This window comes from Prunus dulcis, unplaced genomic scaffold (assembly GCF_902201215.1).
Source record: "Prunus dulcis unplaced genomic scaffold, ALMONDv2, whole genome shotgun sequence".
Taxonomy (NCBI): domain Eukaryota; kingdom Viridiplantae; phylum Streptophyta; class Magnoliopsida; order Rosales; family Rosaceae; genus Prunus; species Prunus dulcis.
The window spans coordinates 10,369-22,935 of NW_023010286.1; the positions used below are offsets into that span (position 1 = coordinate 10,369).

At 38.5% G+C, this 12,567-nt stretch overlaps 1 protein-coding gene across 1 annotated transcript; it reads right to left on the reverse strand.

Annotated features, from left to right (window-relative positions):
- Window positions 1-227: 227 nt before the first annotated feature.
- On the reverse strand, window positions 228-884 carry LOC117613372 (putative invertase inhibitor). Its single transcript, XM_034341980.1, has one exon. It carries the CDS (start codon window positions 882-884, stop codon window positions 306-308), a length of 579 nt encoding a protein of 192 aa, XP_034197871.1. The 3' UTR covers window positions 228-305.
- Between the last annotated feature and the right edge of the window lie 11,683 nt (window positions 885-12,567).

Consider the following 12,567-nt stretch of genomic DNA (forward strand, 5'->3'; position numbering starts at 1 on the left):
TAATTGGAAGTTACTCTTTCTTGATGTTAGCTTCAAAGCTCACCATTAGCAATCCCCTAATTATCATATCTTCATCAATTAGATTTCTGGTTACAGCTAAGCGGAATTCAGATTTAAAAAAAACTTGCAAATAACAACAACCAGACAGTGAAACAAAACAGCCCAAGAACAAGTCTCAAACAACGAATGAACATGAAACCTATGCATCGGAGAAACCAAACCACATATACAATAAATAAGTAGAAATTTCATTTTATTCATGAACAAAAGACAGCTAGCAAGCCACCATGCAAATACCTTCTTATTTATATTAATTTAAATCCTAATGAACCGAGCATGTCGATAATAGAAAGAGCTATGGCAGAAAGCTGAACAGCATCGTTGTTTCTCTTCGTCAATGGCGAAACCAACCCTTTTCTTTCATGGAAACCATCTTCACAAGTTACAGGGGCATCATACACTCCAGTCACTCGTACATTGGCATCTCGATACTGCTTAGCCTTGTAATATCTGAGAGCTTGCTTGATGTCTGGTATGGCGTCTGAATAAAGCTCCAAGCAGACTTCCAAATAGGCCCTTAAAAATTTATCCAGTTTCCTGTTCTTCATAAGTTGTTTGATGTATTGCCTTGTGCTGGTCATGTTTTGGCGGATTAAGTTCATGGAGATTATGCCAAGTTGGCGAACATCGGCGCTGCTGGAATTCGGGGCGGCTTGGAGAGAAGTTACGCAGAATTTGTAGCTCAGGTTTGGATCATCTTGAACACATTTTTTGCAGGTTTCAGGGATGAGGTTTTTGGCAGTTATGGCTTTCAAGGTGAAGAAGAAGAAGAAGAGGAGCAGGAAGAGAGGGAGGGATGTGAGAGAGAATGTGGAAGTTCTCATTTTTTTGTGTTGTGGGGGATTGAGAGCTATATTTTCTTTAATGGGTATTTATAGGTAGTGTGGCAAAGTCTTTCTTATTTTTTATTATTTTATTATTTTATATATATAATGAAAATAGTTAAATTACAAAGAAAATTTGAGGATATAATATAATTTTAATGGGCACATTACAAGGATAATTTGAAAACCAAACGTAAAGTTGAGTACAGTTATGTTCTAATTTAAGAAATTTATCTGACATCAAATTTGCTTCTCGAACAGATGTTGGACTTTTGAACTTCCCGGTTGATGAAGAAGACTTCAAATATTTTAACCTGCTATCAAATTCTCCAAGGCATACTCTTCATGAAAGACCATGCTTTTAAGAACTGCAATTTTCGATTGAAGAACTAAAAATATAACCAATTGGAAAAGTACCACCAATTTTCACATTTACTATAAGTAATCCCTGCAACAATGTTCCAACAAATTTAAAATTTTGTTTTCCAGATTAGCGAAAAGCAGGTAAAGTTGAACAATTTTTCAATAACCAATCACATAATTTAGATTTTGGTGGTTCTGAAATTGTGGAGAGGAATGTTGCACACTTGGATTGAAATTATTTACTTCAAAAAGTGAATAAATAAGATTATACTAACCTCTCCGCGAGAGGCTTATTTTTAAAATTTTTTAATTTATTTTAGAATTAAAAAAGATAATGGGGAGTTGTGTTCCATAAATATAGGATCCATTATCTTATTTTTCTTTTAATTTTAACTTTTTAATATGAAAAAGTGTGAATTTACCATATCATACTTATTTAATTAATAATTTCAATTCTTAATGTTTGCATTAACCAAGGGTATTTTATGGTATTTTAAATGTTTCAGCATTCTCTGTCTTTTGCTTTATAATCTCATTTAATTAATAATTTTAATTAATAATGTTTGCATTAACTAAAGGCATTTTATGGTATTTTGAATGTTTCACTATTCTCTGTTTTTTGCTTTATATATAGATGAAGATAGCAGAGAAAGAAAGCCTAAGTCCAATGTTATAGATGGTCTTGGGCCAACACAGTTGTGGAAAGAGTGGGGGCCTCGGCTTGATGATTTTGAGCCCCAACTCGACCTTGGCACAAACCTGGTTTGAATACAGGAGCCCAACAGTTACATGCTAGCTATACGCCTTTATGAATTTTGGCTTTTAGTGCCAGTTTGACATTGCTTATTTGGGGAAATAAGTGATTTTTTTTTTTAATTTTGAGAGGCCCAACCCGTTTGGTAAACTGTAAGAAAATCACTTATTGTTAAAAATTGCAGTGAGAGAAAGCTATAAGGGAAAGCAGCTAATGAGGTGCTTTCATTTTCTGATTATGCAGGAATCAGTTTCGAAGAGGCGCTGGGTTTAATGATTATGCGACAATCATTTTCTGATTATGCGTAAAATCAATACCAACAACACTTTGAACAAAAAATTTACCAAACTCCAAACTGCTTTATCTCACAGCTGATTTCTCTCACAGCAAATTTGATAGCAATTATTTTCCCACAAACTGGCTCTTAGTCAATATAGCATATGGAATATACTTCTTTATTTTTATATTATTTACAAAAGTAATTGGACCTAGGGTATGTGTTGTGTTATTATTAGGAGCATGATGAACCCAGTGAGTGGCTTGTATTTCAAGTAGTTAAAAATATTAGAATATAATTTTTTTGGTTTAATTTTTCGCTTACTTAATATCATATTTTAATGTTTCTTAAATAGGAAAGGGGGAATTCATGAATTAGGAATATAAGAGAGATGAATGAGAATTAATGAGTTTTTTTATTTAAACCACACATTTTTTTTTTTGTTCACCCCAATATTTCAATCATTAATCTCTTAAGTTTTATTATTGTGTAAAAAGATAAATAAAATAAAAAAAGTCATCCAATGTAATACTTAATCCTAATACATAACACACTCCACCACTGTTCATATTAAGTTTTAAAAAACACAAACTCATCTACACCCTATTACCAGATTACTCATCTATTTCAATCCAAGAAACCTACTACATTCTCATATTCTCTTCACAAACCTTAAATACGATATGCAAATATTGGCTTGTGGGTCGTCAATTAAGGTATGTAATGTGAGAAGTCATCATCAGGAAGACCACCTGCTGATTTCCCCAAGAAAACTTCTGAATTTTGTGCAAGAATTTGATTAGGGCTCCTCAAGGAAAGTAAAGACTGTGAGTCTCTCTGTTTTACAATAAGTAATGATAGCTGGAATTAGTTGTTAATCACTAAGCTTCAAAGTAGAGTGGTGAGGGGCAAGATAGTGGGGTGTGGGGTTGATGAGTTTTTTTGAGTTTTTCTATTTAAAACCCCCACTCTTTTCTTTGTTCACCCCAATACTTAAATCATTAAGCTCTTGAGTTTTATTATTGTGTAAAAGACAAAAAATGTCATTCAACTTAATACTTAACCCTAGTACATCTATACACACACTCCCACACACCCCACCACTCTTCATATTAAGTTTTAGAAAAACACAAACTCCTCTACACCCTATTGCCAGATTACTCTTCTCCTTCAATCCAAGAAACCTACTACTCTTATTTTCTCTTCACAAAACCTCATAGTTCATGCTCAATGCTGCTACACATTTGACAATAGTGTTCTTATCTCTTTAAGTAATGTGAGGTTGAGGTGAACTTAAAGTGGTGAGGGACAAGATAGCGAGGTGTGGGGTGTGAGGTTGATGAGTTTTTAATTTTTTAATTTTTTTTTTGTTGGTGTGTATTTAGGGGTAGTTTGGGAAGATAGTGGAGTTTTATTAGAAATTGTGAAAATTTGAATTAGAAGTTGGGGTGAACTTAGAATGCCAGGTGAACAAAGAAAAGTGCAAAATTTAAATAGAAAAACTAGTTTTTTTCTTCTTCTGCTGGGTGTGTATTTAGGGGTAGTTAGGGAAGATAGTGGAGTTTTCTAAGAAATTATAAAAATTTGAATTACATGTTGGGGTGAACTTAGAATATGTGGTGAATAAAGAGAAGTGCGGAGTTTAAATAAAAAAACTCGAATTAATTCATGGTTTTTCAAGTGTTGGATTATGAATTTTAATTTCAGTTTGTCTAAAGTTTGGAGTAAAGTTTTTTTAAAAAAAGATAAAAAGGCGATAGAATTGTATTAGATCAATAGGCAATATGACAGACATGGGTAAAACTTCCCTATTGACATGAGCCAACCGAAAAGTTGAAACGATCGGGAGACAATTACTCTTTTTTTTTTTTTTTTTTTTCTATAACTCCTTACTACTGCCATAGTTTCCTCGAATATAGTCAAATGAGATCAAGGACAAAATTGGCTATTAACTGGCCTGACTCTCCTAAAGAGACTAAGAACATATTGCTAATTCAATACTGTCTATGGAATTATGAGAGAATAAAACAGAGAAAACTCATAGAGTTTCTAGGACCCACATAAATTTTTTTATTGTTTATTTTAATCATTCACGTGTTAGTGTTTGGGGGTGGTGAGAATTCACCAAACCCGGGCACTTTTCGAAAGCACGAGCAACCGGGCTACACTCTATTGCAACCTGAATGGCTCGAGATGTGGAGAATAGGCGGCTGGGTATTTGCTCATATGTGGCTGGGCTACGTGGCTAGGAGGTTGCGCCAGGCTACGTGGTTGGAAGAATTGCCTGGGTTGCATTTGAGCTTGGCTGGAGAGTGCGGCCGGACCATGAAGATAGAAGATGAGGCTGGGTTTTCAGTCGCAGAGCTGGGCAAAGAGATGTGGCTAGGCATGACTGGAGGAGCTGGGGCTGGATCAAGTTAGGCAGATCCTAGAGGGAAGTTCGAGCGTGGCTAAAATCTTGGCGATCGGACAGCAGCTGGAGTATTGTGGTCGAGCTGCACTGGAAGTTGTGTCTGGGTTTTTGTTCGAATAGGGCAGAAGTCACAGCCGGGCGTTGTGATTTGGAGCTACAAGATGGAGCGGATGAGGTTTTTGTTTAGGCTGGAGTGTTGCGGCCAGATTTGCTGGGCCATGCTCGAATGTGGCTGAAGGTTCGAAGGGTGGATGAGTTATTGAAACTTGGGAGTCAATATTTAAGTTCTTTGCAGCTGGGTGAATACGGCTGGAGCCTTTGGTTGGTCTCCAAAATTGGGGCTGAAGGGTTTGCAAAAAAACAAATTGTCTTATATATATATATATATATATATATATATATATATATATATAAATGAATGAGAATGGGCAGTCGGGTTGGAGAGTTTTAGCCCTCCTTGTATTATTTTATGTTTATGTGATATGTGTAATAAAATTGTAAAAAAAATGGCAACTTAAGTGGGCTCAGAAGCCCAGTTCTAAGCCACCAATTTTAAGCCCAGGATTTCCGGAGGATTATGTGCACTTGATGGAGGCCTCACAAGGAAAGAAATCAAGGAGTCTGGTAATAACTCCGAATGTTCCAAAGCAAGGAAGAATCAAGCATGTAAGAATATTTTGATCAATGTAATCCTACAGATTTAGGGGGGGCCTTGGAAGAAAAGAAGTTTTAAAAGAGTTGACCTTTGGCCATTCAATGGCCAGCCCATAGGCTAACGAATGCCCTATATAAACCTCACCAAACAAAGGAAAGACGGACACAACATCAGATAGAGAAACCTACTTTTCGTCTCGCACTTTTTTTTCTTCCTAGACTTATGATTTTACTTTTCACGCACCTAGTATAAAAAGTTCTTCATTTTCCTAGTATAAGTTTAAATTCTTGTTTAATTTACATTTTCTTGTTATTTAGATTCAAGTTTATTTTCATTGCTTTGCTTTTCATTGTTATCGCACTTCAATTAAGTTTAATTTCAAGTTTCTTTTATTTTATTGTTCTTATTGTTCTTATCACTTTTATTTCGTTCTTGCTTTATTTATCGCTTTGATTTATCGCACTTTAATTCTTGTCTTTACTTTTAAACGCACGTTTAATTTAGTTGCACTATTTTTACTGAAGAACCTAAAAATCACAAAAACATTCGTACGAAGTCTAACCATCCTTGAGGCCGAGCAAGTGAAAGAACCTAGGCCAAGAAGAGATTCTGTAACACCCCGACCCCAAATTTCCCCAAATTTAACCTTTATTTAATTATTTAATTATTAAAGGGTATTTTAGTCATATTTTTAACCGGAGAGAGTTTGGGACCGTGACTTGTATTTTTGGATAGGTCGTACTGAGACGAGTCCGTAGACACGTAGTGGGCCCAATTCGGAGTTGGAACGAAGAAGGTACGAGCAAAACAAGTTCAGTGGCAAAATCGTAAATATTTCGAAGTTGTTTTTTTTAAAAACCCAGATTTCTCTCTCTCTCTCTCTCTCTCTCTCTCTCTCTCTCTCTCTCTCTCTCTCCTGCGAAACCAGAAACCCCCCCTCCCTTGCGACGACAGCTACTTCTTGTCGTCGCCACCGCCACCACACGCCGCCACTTGGGGCGGCACAGGTCCCGTTGGAACCACCACACTCCCTACTTTCCATTCCACCCCAGCGCCGCCTCGATCCGCCACCGTGGTCGCCGGAATCAGCCACGAAAGGTAGCGGTTTGGACAGATTTTTACCAAACTATCGGCCCTTCGTTCTCTCTCATTTCTCCACCAAATTGGACGAGTAAGGTATGGTTTTCTACCTATTTTCCACGCTCTAGCTGATGGTTGGGTAGGATTTCGTTAATTTTGAGCGTAGATTAACTGATTTCCAACTTAGGTTTTGGCCGGTTTTGGGTCTCCGATTCCGGCCACTTCCGGTCAGTTTTTGGGGTAAGCCCAAGAACAAAAGTGGCTCCAAATAGGGTGTTATACCTAGGGTAGAAGTCTTGGCCCGAGATGTTGAGATTTTCCGGCGAACCTTTATCGCTTTGGACACCCACACGCTGCCTGCGCGTGTGGCAGCGCGTGGACACTGTAGCAGAGGGGTATTATTGTCCCAATGCGATCTCCTGGTTGTCACGAGTGCGTAGGATTTCGCGGATCTCAATTCGGACGTCGATTGACTATCGAACGGACGATCGCATATTGAGCGTTATCCGGGTTCGATAGGTTGGGACCGTCGGATGGTCCCAAATTTAATATATGTTAATCTGGGTAATTCTAGGATCGTTTAGGAATTCACGGATCGTGAATCGGAGCCCCGGATGTTCCGATTTAATAATTTAAAGAGTATATTTTATATTAATCGTTAGATCGTGCGATCGTGAGCGATCCGACCGTCCGATCTGAACCAAACTTGTAGGACAAGTGTTCTATACCTTATAGAACCCATAGGAACTTTCGGATCGGAATTTGGAGGTCGTGGTCCCCGTGGGCCCGTTTGACCAGGGTTAGGGTGGTTTGACCCTTGGTTGACCGTGAGTCTCCCGAAGTAATCTCACCTTCCCAGGGGGATTATTGGGTGCTAGACTATTGTTGGGATTTACGCAATATTAGAATGAAAATATAATTATATGGTTGTACAAGGGTACAACAGAGTCTAGAATATCAGTTGGAGTGCTGTACGCACTACCTTAAGTACCTCCCCGGATTTTGGATTCACTACAAGCACCACCAAGTGAAAGTCAGGTCTAGCGTGGCGTAGGTTATCCGGCGTTGAGACAGGCCCCATACGTGGCGTTGGTTGTACCGGCGTATGGGGAGATATTGTGATATTGTATTGAGGTCGCACGTGGCGTAGGTTATCCGGCGTGTCGACAGGCCCCATACGTGGCGTTGGTTGTACTGGCGTATGGGGAAATTTGTGATATAATGTTGAGGTCCCGCGTGGCGTAGGTTATCCGGCGTTGGGACAGGCCCCATACGTGGCGTTGGTTGTACCGGCGTATGGGGAGTTATATGATATGACGTGTAGGTCTCACGTGGCGTAGGTTATCCGGCGTTGAGACAGACCCCATACGTGGCGTTGGTTGTACCGGCGTATGGGGAGATATATGATAGTATGGTATGGTCGCACGTGGCGTAGGTTATCCGGCGTGTTGACAGGCCCCATACGTGGCGTTGGTTGTACCGGCGTATGGGGAGATTATGTGGAATACAGAGAAAGGAAATGAGGTATCGCCTAAGTGTGGAATTGGGTTGTATGGAAGAACTACGTGTGGCTTGATCCCTCAAGGAGGGTACGTAGGCAGCCTAAGGTCATTAGGTGCAGCCGCAGACTAAATATTAGTCATAAGTTGTATTCGAATTGTTTGGTAGTTGGTTGAGATTTAATGGAAGGCCGAAGGCCATTTGTGTGAATTGCATGAAATTATATTGTGCATGCTGCCAGTTGGGGATATTAAATGTGTTTTTATGCAGGTGAAATTTTGGGAAATGTCCAATTTATGGGGGAGACTCTGCCGAAATTTCGGTAGAAAGTCTCGGTCTTTAGTAAGTGGGCCCGGCATCGGGGTGATGTCAGGAATTCTAAAGGGTTCGTCTCGAATTTTGGGAAAAATTCGGGGCGGGTCCTTTCAGATTCCTTGCTTGGCCGATCAATCGTTTGATAAGAAGTTAGAAGCGCAACATATCTATCTACTCATATTTCATTCAAGCCCAAATTCGGGGCTTGGTGGTGGCACGCCCCGCATTCAAAAGAAGAAGGACCAAAAGTTCCTTCCGTGGGCTGTTTTGGCCGAAAATAGGGAAACAGTTAGTAAACACAAATTCAACAAGGAGCCCCCCGTTGTGGTTGGATGAAGCTAAAATTTGATGAATCAGTTTGTAATGATACTACAGGTACTGGTTTTGTTATCATGAATTGTGATGGACATGTTGTAGAAACCGAATTTCATCCAAACCCTAGGTCAAATATTTCCTTCCATTTGGGGATTATTTGGCTTAATTGGGAGTTATTTAATTCAATTGGAAATTATTTGATTCTTACCTTAATTAGGAATTTAATTTAAATAAAATCACTAATTACGTCAGTCTCTCCAAATTGGGAGAGAATAATTCCTTTCCATCTATGGAATTATTCTTCTGAAACCCTAGCCTCCGAGGCTTCTATGGCTACATTAAGGCTTGAGGTAATTCTAAACCTACGTCTAAACTTCTGTCTGAAACTCTACAAAAATTCCATCTCACAAACCCTAGCAGCCATAACTCTTTCTCTCCCTCACACAAGGCTCCGACCACCACACACGGCTTCGGCCACTCGGTTCACACTATACATACATCTCCATACCCTTTTTGTTAGCTATTGTTTTCCTATAAATACTTGAACTAACTTAGGCATCAGAGGGCCTTTGGCCAACACCCCCTAGGTGTGGTCCTCTTATTCCGATTTGTTTTGCAGAGAGAAAGAAAAGCGAAAAAGAAGACGTAATCTTATACGAATATTCTTGTGGGGCGAAAATCGCTCCCACACATGTGATGCTTGCTGGTGCCAAGAATATAGGGCATGTTTCCATTACTATTGCCGAGTACCTGGCTCTTAGGGATGGTTTGGCCTATGCTTTACATAAAGGATGGCACAAAGTTCTAATAGGAGACTCCAAGGTTGTTATTGACTATGTGAACCATTTGATAGCCTCCCCTTGGAGTATCAAGTTGCTTATTGAAGACATCATGCTGTTGTGTTCCCTTTGTGATGATGTTTCTTGCAAACATGTTTAGAGTTCTAGGCGGATGGTTTAGCTAATTTGGGTCACAATCTTTCCCATTTCAACTTTGGGAGAATGGCCTTATTTTTCTTATTTTTATTTTGATATTTTCGGGCATACGTGTTCATGTGGCTTTTCTTTGTAATTTCTATTTTTAGCATAAAAAAACATTGGAATAATTCAAATAACAATTCTTAATAAGTAAATATAAAAGCCTCAGCATACCCCTACCCCTAATTCCAATTCATTATCTCAACCTCAATCACCATTAGCTATAACCCAAGCCCTTATAATATCATTTTGTTAGAGTATGTAGAGCTAGGATTGTGACAAGTGTCACTTAGTCATTGATTGATGTTAGAATTAGTTAGTAAGCTGTTGTAATCAGTTAGAGCCATATAAAGCTTAACTCTCTATATTGTAGTGTAATCTGAGAAATAAAATAGAAAGGTTCATCTTCTTCTTAATTCTCTCTCTATTTTCGTTTTCGTTAACATGGTATCAAGAGCCATGGATCGATCCTGAGTTATTCTGCTTCTGCTTTCTATGCCTTGACATTCTTTTCTGGACCTCCATGGAAATCTACGTCAATATCTGCTTCTTCCATATCATTCTTGGATTCTCAATTTCGTCAAACTGAATCAAGCTTCGGGTTTCTATTCAGCTCGCTATTGGGGTTTTTCATTCTCATATTTGATTCGAGGACGTCTCAATAGGGTTTTGTCACTGTTTTGGGAATTTCCAATGTTCTTGATCGATTGCTAGTCAATTTTGGGGCTTTTATATGAGATTGCTGATTTCAAGCCTTCGAATTGGGGATTCACAGATTCAAATTTGCTTCTCGTAATTCTTCATTGATTTGCGATTGATTCGACTTGTTGACTTCAATTCCATGTCTGTCTATGGAGGTTCTATTTCCTCAACTGTGGTGGATTTCAGATTATTAGTTGCATTCCTGCTATTTGGATCCTATGGATGTTGTTTGGGTATGTCTGTTGTTCATCCTCCATCTCTATTATTTCAATAATTAGAGAAATACTATGTTCAAAGATTCAAGCTTTCTATCCACCTTTGATAGTTATTGTAGCTTCTCCCTGTTCTTGCTATAACATCACCTTCCTGTTCTTGAATACATCACCGTGGACCAAATATTGATGGTTCATTTGTTATTTGCTTTGTCAATTTTCTAGTGCATCCAAAATCTCAGTACCTCTATTCTTAACTCTTCAATCCCACTTCTTTGGAGAACAAAAAGATCTTCAATCGATCAATCCTTTACATGGTTCTGTCACAACTCTCTTCTCACTCTTCTTATCTCAGGGGACAAAGAATTTCTCATTTCTCATTCTCTTCTATCTCTTTTCTCCAATATCTAAGGCAACAAAAGAATTTCTCAATTCTTCCTCTTTCCTATCTCCTTTCTACAATCTCCAAGGGTACAACATAATTTCCAAATTCTTCCTCTTTTCTATGCCCTTTCTACAATCTCTCTGACTAGGGAACAAATGGATTTCCCATTTCTTCTTTCTTTCTATCTCCTTTCTTTAAATTTTCAGGGAACAAAGAATTTCCCTCTTCTCTTATTCTATCTCTTTCTATATGTGGGGGGTCTGATTACATAATTGATTTGACTTGCTTATTGAGGATGCAATTATTTGGCAGATTTGGGATACTTGATGGTTTATACAGTGAATCAGTTGGTAACTCTCATAGGCACGCAGTTAATCATTTGTTGTCAATAAGGTTGGGAAATTTGTTGACTGGAAGAGTTGATGGAGCATGTATTATGCCTTTGATATTACTTGTTAATCAGTTGCCAAAGTTTGATGGGGTGTATTTGAGTTGTCTGTGGTTCCTCTACTCTCTCTGGATTAGTGGAAGGTTTAATAAGTCTTCATTGGAGGAAAAATGATGGCCTTGAGTTGGTACTCTTTTTTTTATATATGTGTCAATTTGGCCAACTTTGCTGCGTTATGCTTCACATGAGTACTCTTAAGGCATGTTTGGTAGACCTCACTGGACTGGAATGGGTTAAATAGCACTTAAAACCCCTGTTTGGTAAGAGAGGGACTAACTTAAATGAGACTATACAGTCCAACAGTGAAAAAAATGGCTCACTGGCTCCTCTAATATAGTGAGTCTAAAATGTGGTTCACAAAATAGAACCATCGCTAAACTGAACTAGCGAGTCCGACACACTGGACTGTCTTCTCTTCCCCGACGCCATTCATCATTTTCTCTTCCCGCAACTTCTCTACCTCAACAAAATTGAGGTTGAAAAACTGAAGCTCCAAGAAGTGTATTTTCTTGATTGAAAAAACTGAAACTCCAAGGTCTAATTGGACCCAACAACAAAAGGAACATAACGTATTTTTAGAATTTCTTCCGACCCAACTCTGGAAACACATCTCCTCCGACTCATCGTCGTCCACTGCACTACCCCCAACCCAGCAACATCAATGGCTCCCTCTCACATCTCTGCCCCCAACCCTAGCAACATCTATTGGTTTATTAAAAAACCCCATATATGAATTTGGTTGTTGAAGAAAGAGAGGGGAAAGAGAGAAAAATAGGGATAGAAAGAAAAATAGGGAGAGAGAAGGAGGAGGAGAGGGGGACTTGGTTGTCGAATGAACAAGAGCGAGAGTGGGGGGGAGAGGACGAAAGGGGTAGGGTTTGGGATATTTGTTTTGGTTTAAAAATATTAAAAATTAGCTTCTTAAAAAAATATAAGAATTTGATTTATTTTCTTTTTATTATTGTTTTAAATCTTTGAATTGGGTTTCTTTGCAGAACTTATTGATTTTAAAGTCAAAATCCCTAATTAAATTTAAATATTACAAGAATTATTTTTTAGTTCGACACAGGTCTTCACTATTTTTACAATTCAGCTTCTTAGTCCGACGTATCACCAAACGTAGGTAAGTACTTAATCCAGCTTAGGCCAATCTGAGTTAATCCAATATAGTTTCAGGATTTAGTCCAGTCTATGACAGTCCGCCGTACCAAACAACCCCTTATGTCTCAAGCTTTGGATTGGTGCTCCAAACACAACGGGAAAAAAAAAAGTATGCTCTGCTTCAAC

Excerpts from the sequence above, each read along its gene's own strand:
- LOC117613372 (XM_034341980.1), bottom strand. The coding sequence starts at position 884 with ATGAGAACTTCCACATTCTCTCTCACATCCCTCCCTCTCTTCCTGCTC.